This window comes from Drosophila ficusphila, unplaced genomic scaffold (genome assembly GCF_018152265.1).
Source record: "Drosophila ficusphila isolate 14025-0441.05 unplaced genomic scaffold, ASM1815226v1 contig_106, whole genome shotgun sequence".
NCBI lineage: Eukaryota > Metazoa > Arthropoda > Insecta > Diptera > Drosophilidae > Drosophila > Drosophila ficusphila.
Genome location: NW_025063993.1, coordinates 5,346,365 through 5,364,264, shown reverse-complemented (window position 1 = coordinate 5,364,264; position 17,900 = coordinate 5,346,365). Strand labels below are relative to the sequence as shown.

The window sequence follows — 17,900 nt, the reverse complement described above, 5'->3', positions numbered from 1 at the left end:
AGTACAACTAGCGTAGTTAGTGGTTAGAGAGCGTCGTCCACCTGGAACTGGATCAGATCCTCGACGGGAAAGCGGAAAAGCGAGGCGGTCTGCGCCTCGGCGGCCAACTGCTCGATGTTGGCGCTCTTCGGGTAGCGATACGGTTCGTCCACGGGGGTTTGCCTGTACCGATGATCCTGCCGGGTCAGTGGAGCACTATCCGGCAGCTCGGCAGCCACAATTGGGTGCTCGAAGTCGATCAGCGGAAGGTGATCGCTGCGGGAAATGGTAGATGAGCGATTCCCAGGCGTTGCATGTAGATGTTGCTGTTGCGCCAGTTGATGTTGCTGCTGCACCAGTTGATGTTGCTGCTGCACCAGCTGATGTTGCTGCTGCCCCAGCTGATGTTGCTGCTGCCCCAACTGATGTTGCTGCTGGGTTTGGTTAACCTGGTGTTGCTGCAGCTGAGTAGCGTTGCCTGCTGCATGTCTGGGTTCAATCGGACTGGGAGGATTGGGTGGCGGCAGGTCATTCGAGTTCACCGTGTTGCGCTGCATGTTGTGATTGTAGAAGGGATTGGTGGAGGCGCGGATCGTGGCAGTGGGCTTCTGCTTGGGGAACACATTCAGGTGCAGCATGATGGGGCTCGTTTGGCTCTCCACGGGGCCCTGGCTCTGGCCAGGACTCTGACCATAGATGGACTCCTCGGGATGGACGCTCTTCGGCGGCGGAAACTTGTGGAAGGCCTGCTGCTGCTGGCTGAACCTGGTGGCCTGGTCGGGAAACAGCACTGGCTGCTGGGTGGGGAACTTGAAGGGCGACTGGTAGATGCCGTGCCCCATGTGGAAGGCCGCCGCCGTGGTTCCCGTCAGCGCCGCCGGCGAGGGCAGGGCGAACTCCTGCTGGAAGGGATGCCGCATCACGGAGGAGGGACGCGAAGGCGGCAGCACCGGATATATGTCCAGATTCACTTTAAATGGAACCCTCTTCAGCTGCGGCTGCCGGGTGGCATTGAGCGCATGTGGAAAGTGCTGCACGAAGGGATCTGCCACAAAGTGCTGCTGCTGGCTGCCGTGCTCCAGCAACTGTTGCTGCTGCTGTTGCTGTTGCTGCTGCAGTTGCTGTTGCAGCTGCTGCTGCTGCTTCTTTTTCTTCTTCTTGGACAGAGGCTTCCCGCTCACCAGTGGCTGCATGGCCAGCAGGTTGACATCCTGCGGGGAGCGCGGCTTGTAGGGATACAGCTGGTCGATGGCCACCCTCTGGTGGGGCAGCACCCCGTGGGAATACCACTGCATTGGCATCTGCATCGGCATTGACATGGGCATCGGCATGGGCATGGCTGCCATGGGGAACATGGGCATGGGAATGCTGAACTGCATCTGCTTCTTGTGCCGCTTCCCCCGGAAGAAGTTCCCAATCCCACTCGATTTGAGGTTCTTGAAACTGCCCGCGATGTGCAGACCCGTGGGCATCATCACCATCGGTGGCAGCTTGCTGGGTGCCCCACCGCCGATGTGCAGATGCTGCAAGATGTCCTGGATGTTGTTCAGCTCCGGGCGAGCCTCGCCCTTGGTGAACTGCTCGGGCATTGGACCGTCGTAGGGGAAGTGGAAGGGCTTCGGCTTGAACTCCTCCTGACCGCGCTGAGCTCGGCTTCCCGGCGTCTCCGAGTACTGGCGTCGCAGCAACGCCTTGGTGGGCGCGGGAGGGGGTGAGGGGGATCCCAGCGAGAGCTGCATGTCCTGGGTGGTGAGACGCGGAGGCCGCGGCATCTGGTCACGCGGCAGACCCCGCTGCGGCGTCATGGTCACCGATCGCTTGGGCAAACGCTCGTAGAGATGCGCCGCGTCTCCAGATTCGTGCGACGGTGTTGCGTGTTGCTGCCGTTGCGCTTTCGCGCGCCACGTCCCGTAGATGGGTGCAACATTGCTGTCGGCACGCTCCAATAAGTAGGCGTTCTCTCCGCCAACTCCACCAGCTCCACCAGCTCCGCCAGCCACACCGCCTCCGCCAGCCACGCCCCCCTGCGACGCCTGCATCTGCTGCAGATGCAGCTGCAGCTGGTGTTGCTGCTGCAGCAGGTACTGTTGCTGCTGCTCGTGCTGCAGTTGCTGCAGCTTGGCCCGCATCTTCTCGATGTCGACGTCGCTGTCTGAGTGCCCCGGTTCCGAGGTGGACGGTTCGTCTGCCGAGGACTCAATGTCGTTCGGCGACTGCTGTTGCTGCTGCTGTAGATGTTGCTGGTGCAGATGTTGCTGCTGCAGATGTTGCTGCTGATAAAGAGCTGATGCGGATGCGACCTTGACTACCACGAGAGACATCTGCAGGGCACGGAAATAATAAGATCAAAGATTACAAGGTTTTTGTGTACTTGTCATTAACCAATTTCATCATGTTAAAAAATTGTTACCAAAAATTGAAACTTGGGAGATTCACAATTACTGATCTGAATTCGTCATATCAAGATGTTCATTAAATTGTTAACAAATAGAAACGATTTGATCTTGAAAATGTACAATTATAGTTTCTTCGTTTGATATTGCTCATGCATTACACATACTACCATATACAATATCAAACATTTTTTGATATTGCGATATTACATTTATAAACTTTAATATCATAATATAATATAATATTTTTTCCAACACTTCAATTATTGATATGACTTTTAATGTTTGTAAAGATGTTAACATTATCAATGTTTTTGTAAAGTTAGGTACTATAATTGCTAACTGTTTTTAATATATACTGCACAAATTAAAATTTTTATTATCTGTTTACTTTGAAAATATAATATAAAGCTCAAAATGCTCGAATAATCATATGGAAGAATATAAAACATTTCAGTACAACATAAAAATTTTCAACATTAAGATTTTTCTAAAAATCACACAATTCAGTTATAATTGGTAAAAAAAAAAAGGTATACATTTTGAAGTATGTACCTATATATTTTTTTCTATTTAAAAAGGCAATATATTAAAAATCAATTTATTCATTGTTCCTAAAAATGTTTATAATTTTTTTTAAAGTAGCTATCTTCACATTGTAAATTTGTGTGATTCCGTTGTTCCGTTTCTGAGAGTGACACTTCCTCTTGTTTGCGATTTCCCTGAGATCCCTGCAATCAATAACTCTACTCACAATTGTGTAACCCAGGATCAGGCCCATAATCCACCGCCTGCCTTTAGTTGAGCCTGGATCCAGTCGCGTTCGAGTTTCCCGTTGTTGTTGTTGTTGTCCTTGACTGTCCTCGACTGCCGACTGCATGGACATCTTTCCGGACTCTGCTGCTCGAACCACTCGGCTTGCCTATCGCGTTGTGAATGAGGACCTGGGCTTCTGCCTCATCGCGGATCGCAACGATGACTGAGTTTGGCAAGGCGCTGGCGGCGCCTAAAAAGCATCGGTTATATCGGCCCAAGTGCTACAGCTTAATTAGAAAGTTAATACGGTTTGGCTGCGAAAGCAAAACAGCAACTGCAGACAAATAAATTAATTGCTCGGGCAGATTCGTGCTCCCAGGCATGTGGAAGAGAAAGAGATATTAAAAAACGCATTGACCATGAATATCTAAAGATCGCAGCGAAGTAACTAGAAAAATCGCGGGGAGTTAATAAATCCGAAGTGGTTATGCTCTGACGGAGGAGTTGATAAGAACACAGAGCAGGGTTCTAATTGGTTTCGCCTTTAAAATCTTTAGTAAAAGTTTGAAAAGCGAAATTACAGGCGATTAACGATTCGGAAAATTTTTAATTGGTTGATTTCATGAACACGAAAACAAAGATTTTCTTTTGAATTTTTATCCTTTATAGCAAAATAAATTTGAATTAAAAATGGTTTTCATATTCAACAAAATAAAAGTTTTTTAAAAATTCCTTAAAATGGGAATTTGACTATTACAACCTATTATTTACTTTACCATATTTAGTGCAATTCGATGCGGTTGTTAAAGCTCTAGTTTATTCCAGTTTCAAATATATCTTACACATCTCAGGATAACCTTGAGCTATAACCGGAGGTTAAATTATTTTATGTTTTCTAAAGGTTGCAACCACAAAAATCATTAGAATCTAAATTCCAAATTTTAAAACCCGTAATAATCAGTTTAATATTGCCATAATTTAAATTGCTAAACACCATAACTTAATGTCAAGGGTAACTGGCTTAACCTGCAAGTTAAGCGTTTTATTGCTTTTCAGCAACAAACTCCTTAGCATAGTCGTAAAAACCGATTTTTATGACAGCCATCCAAAGATGAGCACCACAACATTTTCCAAACACGATTTGCTCCCATTTCCTGTAAACAAACGGAAAAAGAAAACTCGTGGAAATTTACAAATAATATACAAATAACATATTTATTTTATTGTTTGGGTTAAAAAGGTCCAGCTGTCAAAACATGCACTTCCCCTTCCCGAAAAGCAAAAGAAACGCTTGTAAATATTCGAAAAACTTATTTTATTGTTCAGGTTTCAGCGATCCGAATAAAAGGTTTATTTAATCGTAATATAGAGCTATATAGTCTTGAGCTGGCGACCGTCACAGACGACGGCCGCCCATCGATCGTGGCATAGAACATAGTCATAGTCATAGAACATAGGACATAGGACATAGTACATAGAACATAGAACATAGATAATAGAACATAGTATATAGCGGGTTGGATAGACTGTTAGCTGTACAATTGGGGCACTCAGAGAGACAAGGATCCCTAGCTGTATGAGTATGCGATTCATCATAATTCATTATTCATTAATTACAAAAATAAAATAAAAACAAACAGTGGCGCCCTCTAGCACCGCTGGCGGCGATTCGTGCAACGTTAGACTGTACGAGTTTTGACTAGATCAATCTAGCCCTAGACGAAGGCCCTATCCCTAATCGGTTCTAGATCTAGATCGCGCGTCTAGAAGTTGAAGGGGATGGCGGGCACGGGGTACGAGTAGCCCTGGTGCTTGGTGGGTGGGGGTGGCACGTACACGGTGGTGCGCACGGTGGGTGGTGGCACGTACTGGGTGGTGCGCACAGTGGGTGGTGGCACGTACACGGTCGTCTTGCGGGTGGGTGGTGGGGTTGGTGGCCGGGTGGGTGGTGGAGGAGGACGGGTGGTGCGGACCGTCACGGGGGGAAGGTAGGTGGGTGGTGGGGTTGGTGGGCGAGTGGGTGGTGGGGGTGGTGGCCTAGTGGGGGGGACGGGTCGGGGGACGAGTGGGTGGTGGAGGAGGACGGGTGGTGCGCACGGTTGGGGGTGGCAAGTAGGTGGTTGGTGGGCGAGTTGGTGGACGAGTTGGTGGACGAGTTGGTGGCCTCGTGGGTGGCAGAGTGGGGCGGGGAGTGGTGCGCACTGGGGCACGGGTGGTGGCACGAGTGGTGGCCGGTGGTGGTGGCTTGTTGGTGGGTGGCAGGTAAGTAGGAGCCGGGGTGGTTAGGCGACGAGTAGTCGGTGGCTGGGTTGGGGGACGAGTGGGTGGGCGAGTTGGTGGTGGGGTGGCACGGGTGGTGGTAACAGGGGGCAGGTAGGTGGTTGGTGGCCTAGTCGGGGGACGAGTGGGTGGTGGAGGTGGGCGGGTGGTGCGCACCGTCACAGGCGGCAAGTAGGTGGTTGGTGGGCGAGTTGGTGGCCTGGTGGGTGGCAGAGTTGGCCGGGGGGTGGTGCGCACTGGGGCACGAGTGGTGGCCCGGGTGGTTGCCGGTGGTGGAGGCTTGTTGGTGGGTGGCAAGTAAGTGGGAGCCGGGGTCGACGCACGGGTCGGTGGTGGTGGTGGCCTAGTTGGTGGGCGGGTTGGTGGTGGAGTGGCACGGGTGGTGCGCACAGTCACGGGGGGCAGATAGGTGGTTGGTGGCCTAGTCGGGGGACGAGTGGGTGGTGGTGGTGGGCGAGTGGTGCGCACAGTCACGGGCGGCAAGTAAGTGGTTGGTGGCCTGGTTGGTGGCCTGGTTGGGGGCCTAGTGGGTGGAGGAGTGGGGCGAGGAGTGGTGCGAACGGGAGCACGGGTGGTGGCGCGAGTGGTGGCCGGTGGTGGAGGCTTGTTGGTGGGTGGCAGGTAAGTGGGAGCCGGGGTCGACGCACGGGTCGGTGGTGGTGGTGGCCTGGTTGGTGGGCGGGTTGGTGGTGGAGTGGCACGGGTGGTGCGCACGGTCACGGGGGGCAGATAGGTGGTTGGTGGCCTAGTCGGGGGACGAGTGGGTGGTGGAGGTGGGCGGGTGGTGCGCACAGTCACGGGCGGCAAGTAAGTGGTTGGTGGACGAGTTGGTGGCCTGGTGGGTGGCAGAGTGGGGCGGGGAGTGGTGCGCACTGGAGCCCGGGTGGTGGCACGAGTGGTTGCCGGTGGTGGTGGCTTGTTGGTGGGTGGCAGGTAAGTGGGAGCCGGGGTGGTCAGACGACGAGTGGTGGGTGGCTGGGTTGGGGGACGAGTTGGTGGACGAGTCGGTGGTGGTGGCGGGCGGGTGGTGCGCACGGTCACGGGCGGCAGGTAGGTGGTTGGCGGCCTGGTCGGAGGACGAGTGGGTGGCAGAGTTGGCCGGGGAGTGGTGCGCACTGGAGCCCGAGTGGTGGCACGGGTGGTTGCTGGTGGTGGTGGCTTGTTGGTGGGTGGCAGGTAAGTGGGAGCCGGAGTGGAGGCGCGGGTTGGTGGTGGTGGCGGCCTGGTTGGTGGACGAGTTGGTGGTGGTGGTGGACGGGTTGGTGGACGAGTTGGTGGTGGGGTCCTTGGTGGTGGTGGTGGTGGAGGCACACGGGTGGTCACCGGTGGTGGTGGCTTGTTGGTGGGTGGCAAGTAGGTTGCTGGTGGCCGGGTGGTTGGGGGCCTAGTTGGTGGCCTGGTTGGAGGAGGAGTCCTTGGTGGTGGTGGTGGTGGTGGCACCCGAGTGGTCACTGGTGGTGGTGGCTTGTTGGTGGGTGGCAGGTAAGTTGCTGGTGGGCGAGTGGTTGGTGGACGGGTTGGTGGCCTCGTTGGAGGAGGAGTCCTTGGTGGTGGTGGTGGAGGAGGCACGCGGGTGGTCACCGGTGGTGGTGGCTTGTTGGTGGGTGGCAGATAGGTTGCCGGGGGACGGGTGGTTGGGGGCCTGGTTGGTGGCCTCGTCGGGGGAGGAGTCCTCGGCGGTGGTGGTGGTGGTGGCACCCGGGTGGTCACCGGTGGCGGTGGCTTGTTGGTGGGTGGCAGGTACGTGGGCGGTGGCCGCGTGGGCGGGCGAGTGGGCGGCCGGGTGGGTGGCCTGGTGGGTGGCTGCGTGGGCGGCCTCGTGGGTGGTGGCTGGGTGCGGGGGGGCAGATCGAACGGCACCTTGGGCGTGGGGTAGAAGTATCCCTCGGCGGCACGAGCCTTGCGCTGAAAGTGGGTGAATGTGGCTCGTGAGATGCAGCCGGTGGGTGGAGCATTGGCGGTGGTCAACCGCTGACTTACCTCGTGAGATTCGGCCGATGCGGTGGCCGCGGCCACAGCGCAAAGCGCCAAAACGAACAGTGCACTTCTCTGTGGAGGAAAAGAGATAAAAAAAAAGTGGGTGAGTGGTGCGACATTTTGACGGGCCTCGGTGGTGCAGAGGTGCGCAGACTAACGACCGGGTCTAACAACCTGATTGCGACTAATTGATCGCCTTCTAGGCTAATCGCCTCTTCACGCTTCACGGCAAATCGGCAACTCGGCCTGCAGTTCAAAAGTGTGGCAAAGTTCAGCCAACAAAGCCATCGAATCGATTTGCCGCAATGCCATAATGCATTGAAAACGACCCGAAATGTTAACTCAACGCAGACATTCAACTTTGACAGGCATTAGCATCTCTAGGTCAATCCCCTCCCTCGAAGGCATGTAAATCCCAAAGATCGCCGCGATTGATACATAATGCCTATGCAAATGCGATGCGACACCAGATATACGAGCTCTTTTTCTTTTTTGGGGGGAACCAGAGGAAGCTGCCCCTGAATTATCGCTTCCGACGGAGCTGTCAACAGGTTCATTTGCATTTGTGGCCGCGGATTCGGCAAGGTCATCGCTAGTTAATGAAAGTGCTCGACGATCGACGCAGCTGGTCGATGAGCTCAATTAATTGGCCAGCGGAGAATTTCGGGGGGCTATAAAAATAGCCGATTATGCGAGAAACCAGCCCGGATCTAAGCGCCAAACTCCAGACCAGTTCTAGCCATGATTATATAATAATCAGCCAAGACAGGCCATAAAACTAGTGAGAAAATCCAAAATTAACATACGCATCTGCCAAACAAAAAAAGAAGAAAAAAAGAGTCCGCCTCGGGTGTCATTTATAACCAAATCTTGAGGATTATTGCCCATGCCTCCAAAAGCGGCTGGGTCCACATTTTTTTTTTCACTTCTGATTGTTTGCTAATTTCAACAGATATTTGACTGTTGTATGTAAATGATTTTAAATAATTTATGCTAATGAACCTGAACTTTTGGCTGTTCTAACCCGTTTCAAGAATCGCATCGGCAACAATTTCAGAATTCGGAATTCGAGAACCAAATCGGGTTTACTCGTAGAGAGGGAGGGGATATAATGCCAAGAAAGTGAAAGGACTTAGAGAGATACTTGGATACTCGCAGAGCCAAAGCGCTTCCCTTGACTCTTAATTATGCTAATTGGCAGCTAATTAATCCGATTCACACCGCATCGAGGGCAGAGCCTCAATGCCAAGACTTCGGGGCAAGCAAATTAGTCCAAACTGTCAGAGTCTCGGCCAAAGACAAAAGTCGGATAAAAGAGGCCTGGGAGCCCTTCGACAATCAGTCATCAACTTGGACAACATTGTCTTCGATTAATGGGCGCCAGTTCAATGGCAACGTTAAGAATCTAACTTAACGGCAAACGATTTTATGGCTATTTACCTAAATACGCCAATCGCGAATTGCCACTCGCAAATGTCAGAAGCAATGGCGAAAATTATGGAAAAAAAAACAAGTTTTAATTTCATCTTCAGCCATGTCAATGCTGACATAGAAACTTCTCGGCCGCCACATGGCAGAATGGCAGAATGCACATGCAGCTGGTCCATCCTAATGACTTAATACGCAAATTGCGGATCGCTGATCGCGCCAAGGCGACTTGGCTCCGTGGGCGGCCCACACGGCGTATGCGTAACATTGCACCCGATGGCACTTGCTCAATTTCTACGCGGCTTAAATGTCAACCGCCAGCTGGCCAGCTCTCTAGCAGCTCTCGGCTAAAGATGATAGCCCGGGTCCAGAGCTGGACCCTCGACGAAATGTGAAATGCAAATAGATGGCGATTGAATTGGAACTGCAGTTGGCTTCGGCAACTATTTGCTCTGTCTTCTTGTTTGCGGTGCTCTGGGATGCACAGAGAAAAAGCAGGGACAACAATCTATTTTTAAGCTTCTCTAACCCTATTTTTAACATCCTAAATCTCTAGTACGAATAGTATCCTTGTTTAATATTTACTCTATATGAAAGTATATTTAAAGTAAATTAATAATTAATTAATTAGTATTATAGTAATTTATATGATATTTCCGTAGTTAAGCTTTCTTTCTATATAAAAAAAACAGCACGATAGAAACTATCATAATTAAATGTTACAAACTAAATAAATAAATATTGAATGTCATTTAGTAAGCTTAGAATGTTTATCCCTGTGGTTTTTGTACTCCACATTTTGTGAAAAATAATAATATATCTACTTGATATAGAAATTTCTTTACTCTCTTTTAGTCAAGCATTAAATAGAAAAATCGTATAACAACCTAAGCTCTGTTTTCTACATTATTTATGTTATTATCTGAGAAGCTTTCTTAGTTTGGAAATTGTATTTCCTTCAGATATCACTTTCGTGTGTTAAACCATCCTTTTTATCACAATGTAACTACTAAAACTGATACTGTTTTCTCCCTCTGCAATACTATTTTGTTTTCGAAATGTCTTGTTTGTCTTCACACCGAGGGACACTGTTTCGTTATTTTGCACTTTGCACACAATGATTGTTCGTTTTGGGTTAGATTGGATGGGAACTGGGAACTGTGAACTGGGAACTCGGTTACCATGGTGTACACTTTCGGACTGCTACAAACGGCAGTTGCGGTAATCCCGGATGCGTAGGTAATCCTTTGCGGTGTGCGTGTGTGGTTAATCCTTGCGGACGGTACAGTGAGGATCGGAAAAGGAAGACGCGACCGATCGTATCAAATTCAATGGACGATTGAATTTGATCGATGCCAAGCTAAGTTGGTTTAACTTCTAGGTCGAGTGTGGAATACCAACTAAAGCATCAAAACTTGTAGATTTTCTATATATACTCGGACGCAGCATCTGCCCAGATGGGCAGCGACGTTGGCAGAGGCGTCTTGGCCTGGGCGACAGCTGTTAACACAGACGGCCAAGAGCCGAAATCGAAAGCGTTTTGGCCAGATGAAGATGAGCCGAATGCGCTGCTCCTCTGCCGACGTCGACGTCGACTGCGACGCCAACGGCTGACCAGACCAGCCAACCAGTCTGAATCTCAGTTGTTTGATGTTTGGGGAGTTAACAGCCGCAGCCGCAGACCAAGTCAGATAACATGGCTAAGACAAAAAAGCAGGCAGACAAATTGAGGCCCAGCAATTATGGCAGAAGAGCAACTAAGCCAGGTAAAGCAACGCCTGCTCTTGTTGGCATTTCTATTTAGCCAACTCGGATTGCGGGGGCAAATACACTCGCACTCGCGCAGTTTTTTTGGCAGAAGTCTTCGGCGAGTGTTAAACACGTTGTCGTGCAGCGTTTAATTTGGTAAATGGGTCCGAGCCACCGGCCACCGAATTTCATCAATCGAAGAGGCGACAAGCTGGCCGAGTCAAGTCAAGGCTCCCATCGAAGCTTGCCAAGGCAAATAAGGCCGAAGAGGCGAAGATCAGGCGTTGGCTAATTACGATCACCCGGCGGATCAGGCCTAAATGCATTTCAGCTTGGAGTTGGTGTTGAAGTTGGAACATGAACCGGTTGACTTGGCCAAAAATGCGTGTGCCCGGGGGTCAGCGGTTGAATGTTAAGGTAGGCTCAATTCATCTCAACTCATCTCATCGCATCGCAACTGCGGCTCCGCGTCAGTCGGATGACCTTTAAACGCACACTCGAAGATCTCCGATTTGCGATCCGCGATCTGCGATCCGCGATCTGCTGCATTCTTCGAGCGACTCCCAAACGGGTTTCAGCGGGTTTGTCATCGCCTGCATTTCGCCTTTTTTCAATTTAATAACTAGAATTTATTAACGCTCAAAGAGTCACGTCTAGATTTTAATGAACCAATCAGGGTGACACCCACTAGCCACAGCCACCGCCACAGCCACAGGCAGTTGGAGTCATGCGGCGGCCCGAAATAGAAGTGACTTTGAACTCTTTTGGCCAAAAGGTGTGTGGTCATCCAGTCAGGGCTAAAAACAGAAAAGAAAAATACACGGAACATGCAAAGGAAGTGCAGGCAAACGGAAGTCACCCCCTCGGCCATCAGGCGGCACTTAGAGCCACAATTAATTCTCGGCGTTTTTTTATTGCATAATTGCTGGCTAACTATTCGGGTCATAACTTGCTTCGCACATCCCCACAAAGGCAATGACACTCGTCGACGACTGCTGACATTTCGAATTTGTCATTGCGGATAAGTGAAGCGCCTCGGCTGCTTCTATTATTTGTTTTTAGTTTTTGGCGCCTCAAATATTCATCTCGAATGGCGAACACCGAATACCGGCTGGAGGAAAAGCCTTTTTTGTCGCATCATCGGACATTGCAAAAGACTATTCAAGATTATTCAACGTTTTTCACGCCGAGGAGCTGAGAACTTGGAGCCTCGGTTTTCGGACTCCGTCGAAGGACGTTGCTGAAATACGGCTAACAAATTAACTAACAAGTCCGTGACATGTGCTCGTTCTGAACCGCATTCCCAACAGGTTGCCATTCAGATAACTTAAAAACAGAGCTGTTCATCTAGGAGAACTTCAGCTTTTGTTTTGGATATGTATGGTCTTTTGTCTTGGGGTGCGGAAATCATGATATCTAGTTTTTCATTATGTTTTATCAGCCAGCAGATCTCGTCTTGGTGCTATTTCCGAATGGTGCTACTGACATTCTCTTGTTTAAATGGTGTTTTTAATGTTCGAGCCAAAATACAAGAAACGAGAGGTAAACAAATATTAAATCATAATGCTAACTGCAATTTTTTTGGTACACCCCACTAAAAACTTTTGGCAAAAACCAAACCTCATCATAAACAAATTTTTAATAGCCAAAGTTCTGCTACAAGAGTTTGCATGAGGTCATCGAAAAGTTGTAAATATTAGCTTGGTTAAAAAATGAGGTGTTGAAACGAATTTATTTTTTTATCAGTTATTGTTTTATTTTTAAAATTAAATAAATTTTGTATACCAAAAAAATATAAAAGATTTTTAGTTCAGCATTTAAATGATTGATTGAGAAACCAAAAGACCAGGCTCCCGTTGTTCAAAACTGGCACTCTTTCGTGTATACAATTAATATAACTTATCTAATCCCAGAGCAAATTAAATACCCTCACGCACTGGCCATTAAAATTGAAATCAAGTCTATTGGCGAGAAAAGCACACAAAATTCAACCGCAAATCGGCTAATGAAAAGTGTTCGCCGAAGAACAAAAAGCTTTGAACAAGATGTCGCCACTGAATATTTATAAGCGGCCGATGACCCTCTACCCACCCAGAAGATACACGCATCTTTGAGTTGAATGGATGGATGGGACAGAGTCGCGTCTCATAGTGCGTGGATATTCAAATTTCGCGGATCTTGTATAAGATAGAATCATATAAATTTCCGAGTCAAATGTCACGTCACCTGCGTCATCGGATCGAGAAGACCCAACTCGCCGAAACATTGTTAATTGTGCTTATGATTTATGCAAATTTGTCCCTATACATAACGCATTTATCCGCGTCTTTCTGGTGAATTCTACATGGCTTCAGTCAAGGCGGACTATATTGTTTTCTGCTTAAGATTTATATTTATGTAAATCTGAGAACCAAACAAACGCCCAACTCGACTAACTAGTTTCCCACTTTGTTGCGTTTTTTTATGCTTGGCTTTAAATTTGGCTGAGAACTCTGGTCTAGGAAGTGAAAATAGCTATACTTTAATTGAAGGCTCAAACTGGATTTTACAACATGCTTTGAAAATCATGGAAATGGAAAGTTTTTGGAACATATAACATATAACCAAAAGTTTACAATTATGTAACCTATAAATAATCTAATTTATTAGATTTTTTCAGGTTTTTCTTAAATTAAAGACTACCTAACACCTTTAAAAATATATCTTTTCTTGAAGGCAATGTTTACAGCCGCAATAAAACTATCATAAATGCTACACTTGTAACCATATTTTCTGTTCCCAAGGCCTTGACTATTTTTTTCAGATTTTAAGATTGATCCGATTAAGATCGTCCTCCATTAAACGCCATATTTCATTCATTGGCTCAATTAATCAGACTGAATGCAAAAAAACAATTAAGTTATCGGTCCAATAATCTGTGAAACATTCACCTTAAATTGATTTAAATCGAGCGACACAGGCTAAATTAATTCTTTCAGCACGATCTCGCTCGACTTTGTTTAAACAATAAAAAGTACAGTTAGATGATTTCAATACCCAAATCCGGACAGTAAATTTATGAATATGATTCGGCAAAACGTACAATGTTTGCAATGCGATTGAATAATTGTTAACATTCGTGTTGGCCAAATCGCATAAACAACTTGCTAACGGCATTTAGTTAATGGATATTCCAAGTAGATAAATAAATGGCGTTTGAAATTCATTTTAAAATCTGTGAAATTTACTTGAAACAAAACCTGCAACTTGCTGCCAAATTAAAGGCGGTTCGGCGAGAAAAAATAAACGTGTTTCCCCCGCAAAAGACCCAGAAACAACAAAAATATTAATAAGCCTTATCAAGGACACCGGCAGGCGAGCGTTAACCAGTTTCTTTTTCTTTTATTTCTTGTTGGTGTTGCCAGCAATTTATGGGCCACAATTGCGGGCCATTGCCATTGGAATCCTTGTCGTGCTAAATGAAACACCCAGACAATTTTTGGGAACCGCCGAGGGTCACCGCGCTGGGAATCGTGGGACAGGTAGCAACTTTTGACAACCGGTTACATCGATCGATTCTGGGCTTGGACGATTACATAACCGAGTGACCCTTGAAAGTTTAACCAACTCGCGCCTGGCCTTTCGAAGCGAAAGTGCCGGGCTTAACCAGAATTTACAAGATCTTCAACGACGAGCTATCATTAATCAGGCTAAGATCGCCGGGGATCAGAAACGGAATCGGGCCTATTATTCACTTAAAACGATGACACCCCGTCTCAAGTTCAAGTGGAGACCCCGTGCTTCGTGGGTCACCGAAAACGGAAGGTGCTCGAAATGGAACTCGAGTTGATGGCTCCCATCAAGAGCTGATTAATGGCCATCTCGAGAGTGCACTTCACCCCTGCCATTTCGACGGCTGAATTAGCCCACTTGGGCATGAGTTTTGGCCACCAACAATCGGATACGAACACTCGTCAGAGGCCCAAATAGTTTTGAGTGCAAATAAAAACAGAAATTGGAGCAGCGCGACTCACACGCGTCGACAGCCACAAGGCTGCTAAAGGCCAAAAACAAAAACAGAAAAAAAAAAACAAAAATAAATTCCAAATTAAATATACACAAATGAGATAAATATAATGTATGAATTGGAGCTACAGATCAGCCTTAAGCCCTCGTTGTGGATGTATAAATTCTACACGGATTGGCCAAATAAAAACAACGAGCCAAAAATTAAATTGGAATAAAATTCATTTGTTTCGGGTTGGGAACTGATCAACTGGTTTTATCGCCTCGATTCGACAGCCAACTGGTTCGTCCCAGTACATAATATATTGCCACTTACTTAAAGCTTGTAGGCAGACCACTTTTGACAGCGGCGATTCTACACCCAAAAGCCCAAATTAATAGTCAGACATGCAAATTTGTCAGTCTTTTGTTTTTTTCGTTAAACGCACCCTTTGATTTACAGAGCAGCTAGTAATACCTTCATAGATCATATTTTTAAGCAAGTTTTTTTATCTTACCGATTGTTTTATTTATAGTCGATAACAAGCTGGTTATTTCATATATGTATTTTTTTAAGATGACAATTATGTTTATTTTGTATTAGTGGACTTATACAATATTCTCAAATCTATGAATTTTAATAAATTCAATTCGGAGAAGATGAGATACGCCAAATTAAAAACCTAGTCAAATAAAAACATATTAACAAAATTTATTTACTTATTTATTTATTTTAAATTCTGGAATTTCAAGTAAGAATAGATAATAAATATGTTCTAGAAACATTGCTGAGCAAATATAAAGGGTGTTCTGCTTTCGACTTTGGTTGCCAGCTAAACTTTTCATTTCATTCATTTTAAAATAAGCTCCATATGGTATCACATACTGACGCACTTTTTCGATACAATCAACTCTTATATATATAATTTACCGAAGTCTGGACGATCGGTGGCCTGTGAAGTGTCTGATCGAAATGGCAGCCACGAACACCATTCTGCACTTGTGAAGGCACGAAAAAGAAACATAATTTCCACCCGGCCATAAATTTCGGCTGTGGCATTTATGATTTGTTGACCCGAGTCCAAGACCACACATTAATCCGCAGGTTTTTGGGAGCTTCCCGCTGTCTTCCGCATTACAAAACCTTGGATTGGGCACTTTAACCCATTAAATAAGTAATAATCCTGCGATATCCTTCCATGTCTCGTGGCATTTATGAAATGTTCAAAGTGACATCGCATTTGAGGCGATTAGCACCGACTTAATTGGATTATGCAATCCAAAGACGTCAATCAGTGTGAAGTCCCCTCTCGTAGGCATCTTCTCGACTCGAAGGTTAGATGGACCAGTTTTCTAATGAATTTCAGATAAAGTTCGGCTCGGACTAGAGCCACAATGAACGCCTAAGTATTTATTAGCTTTAATTTGAATTTTCATATAAAATAAAACCGCGAACAAAACTCGTTGGCACGCTGCTTCTGCACGGAGATACATTTAGACATAGATGCTTCTATACGAAAACATAAAAAGCTAAAAAGGCGAAGAAAAAAGAAACAACACCGCCAAACAAAATCAAGTTCACCTCGAGTGTATCAAATTTGTATAAAATTCATCAGTTAGCAAATACGTCAGCTGGTAATACAAGATCCAAACTTTGTGGTTGGCTCTGTGGCAAGGTGTGTGTTTATATGTGTGTGTATATGTGTGTGTGTGGGCATTATGCAAAGCAGAGGAAGAAGACCAGCTCCAACATACATAGTTACCATAGATACATTTGTACCTGTTCAGCGCGGATCGATTAGCATTTTAGTGGCTGGCTTAATGCCTTAATGATACTCCGCCATGGGAGCCATCGCGATGCAGTTCTGCGTGGCTAAACTATATTTTTATGTGGAATCGATTAACTCGAGCCATACATCACACGCTTGTTCCATCCATTCGATCTGCCCCACTCAAGGCCCCCCTCGGCGATCCGAACAAGCAGTGGAATCAGCTCAGAAGAAGCTCAAGCATCTATTGATTGACCACTTAATGGGCCAACTTCGCACTTCTTTAGCGGTATTAATTGATCCCCGAGACAAGAATCTGTCTCGCTTTATGGAAATCGTCCGGTAATTGCTCAATTTCCTTCTTTATAGCTCCCTATATGTTCCCTAAAGCAATTTACTTCTTGGCCATAAAAGTATTGGGTTGGCATTGAAAATATCCCAGGTTTTAAAACTTTAACCAACAGGTGTAACTATTAGTTTTTACTTCTCAGTATTTGGTTCCAAATGCAAATATTTTGAATTTCCAAACACATGGGGCAAACAAAATGGCAATATAAAAGCATAAGAAACGGACCAAGATAAATATATTTTTTATGGTCGATTTTTTAAATAAAGAAGAACTTGTAAGTTTATTTATATAGTCATTTAATGCAACAAATTACCAAACCCAATAGTCTGAAATAAGAGAAGATTGGCAGAATATTTTCTTTGTTCTACAGCTTTGTGCTAACAAATAAGCAAACAAATTAAATGAGTAATTTACACTTAAACGCTCTTATCGCGTTGGAATTATGTTTCCAAACGTTATTGTTTTTAAAAGCCAAAAATAAAATGAATTTAAATCATAAAAACTATGAAAAAGAGAACATAATCTTTTCAATGTTATAAAATATGTATCAACCATTTATTTTATCGAGGTTGGCTTACCTTTGATCTTGCTTATAGAATACAGAATCAAATCCGAGGCTTCCTATTCCTCGCGGTTTAAAATTCCTGAAGCAAGAAGTCATTGTCCAAAATAGCCCATGTTTATTATATATAATCTTATTTTATATAATCCAGTTTGCACCCATTTTTTATGGCCAGAAGAAACCCACACTGTTCCGTTTGGGATAACGGTACAATATCGATAAATTATTTACCGACTCCATAAGCTTTCGATTTCGATGGCGTTTGCGTCAGCATAACTTGCTCTGCGGCTAAAAACAAAAGTATTCTTCGACGAAATTTAATTGCCGTCTTGGGATGTTCACTTGCCCGGAATCTCGTTGGCAAAACGATTTTGTGCAAATTTGTAGCGAAAATTTATAGCTGAGAATGGCAGAATATAAATTCTTAGCTGGATTTTGGTAGTTAGCGGCAGCAGAATCGATCGACACGATCCACCGATCATGTTCGAACATGTATGCTAATTGAAAGTCTGGTTCCCGAACTTGAATCCATGGATGAGATATTCAAGTAAGAGTTTCGAGATTAGGAATCAAATTTAGCACCCGACTTGATAAACACCCGAACTTTGATATTTAGTAGCCATAAAGTTTCGGCGAACTGAAAACTGAAAACTGAAAACAGAAAACACGGGCGA

General features: G+C 46.1%; 2 protein-coding genes across 2 annotated transcripts; both read right to left on the bottom strand.

The window, feature by feature from the left end:
* Positions 1-23: 23 nt before the first annotated feature.
* Positions 24-3,258, bottom strand: LOC108099712 (alpha-protein kinase 1). The gene is made up of 3 exons (XM_017203334.1): positions 3,127-3,258; positions 2,000-2,300; positions 24-1,948 (listed from the first exon to the last, which is right to left on the bottom strand). Exons 1-3 carry the CDS (start codon positions 3,256-3,258, stop codon positions 24-26), a joined length of 2,358 nt encoding a protein of 785 aa, XP_017058823.1.
* A 1,164-nt stretch (positions 3,259-4,422) lies between these two features.
* Positions 4,423-10,210, bottom strand: LOC108099985 (proline-rich extensin-like protein EPR1). The gene is made up of 4 exons (XM_043207696.1): positions 9,995-10,210; positions 7,389-7,457; positions 5,179-7,313; positions 4,423-5,132 (listed from the first exon to the last, which is right to left on the bottom strand). The coding sequence occupies exons 1-4, from the start codon at positions 9,995-9,997 to the stop codon at positions 4,892-4,894; spliced, it is 2,448 nt and encodes an 815-aa protein (XP_043063631.1). The 5' UTR covers positions 9,998-10,210; the 3' UTR covers positions 4,423-4,891.
* Between the last annotated feature and the right edge of the window lie 7,690 nt (positions 10,211-17,900).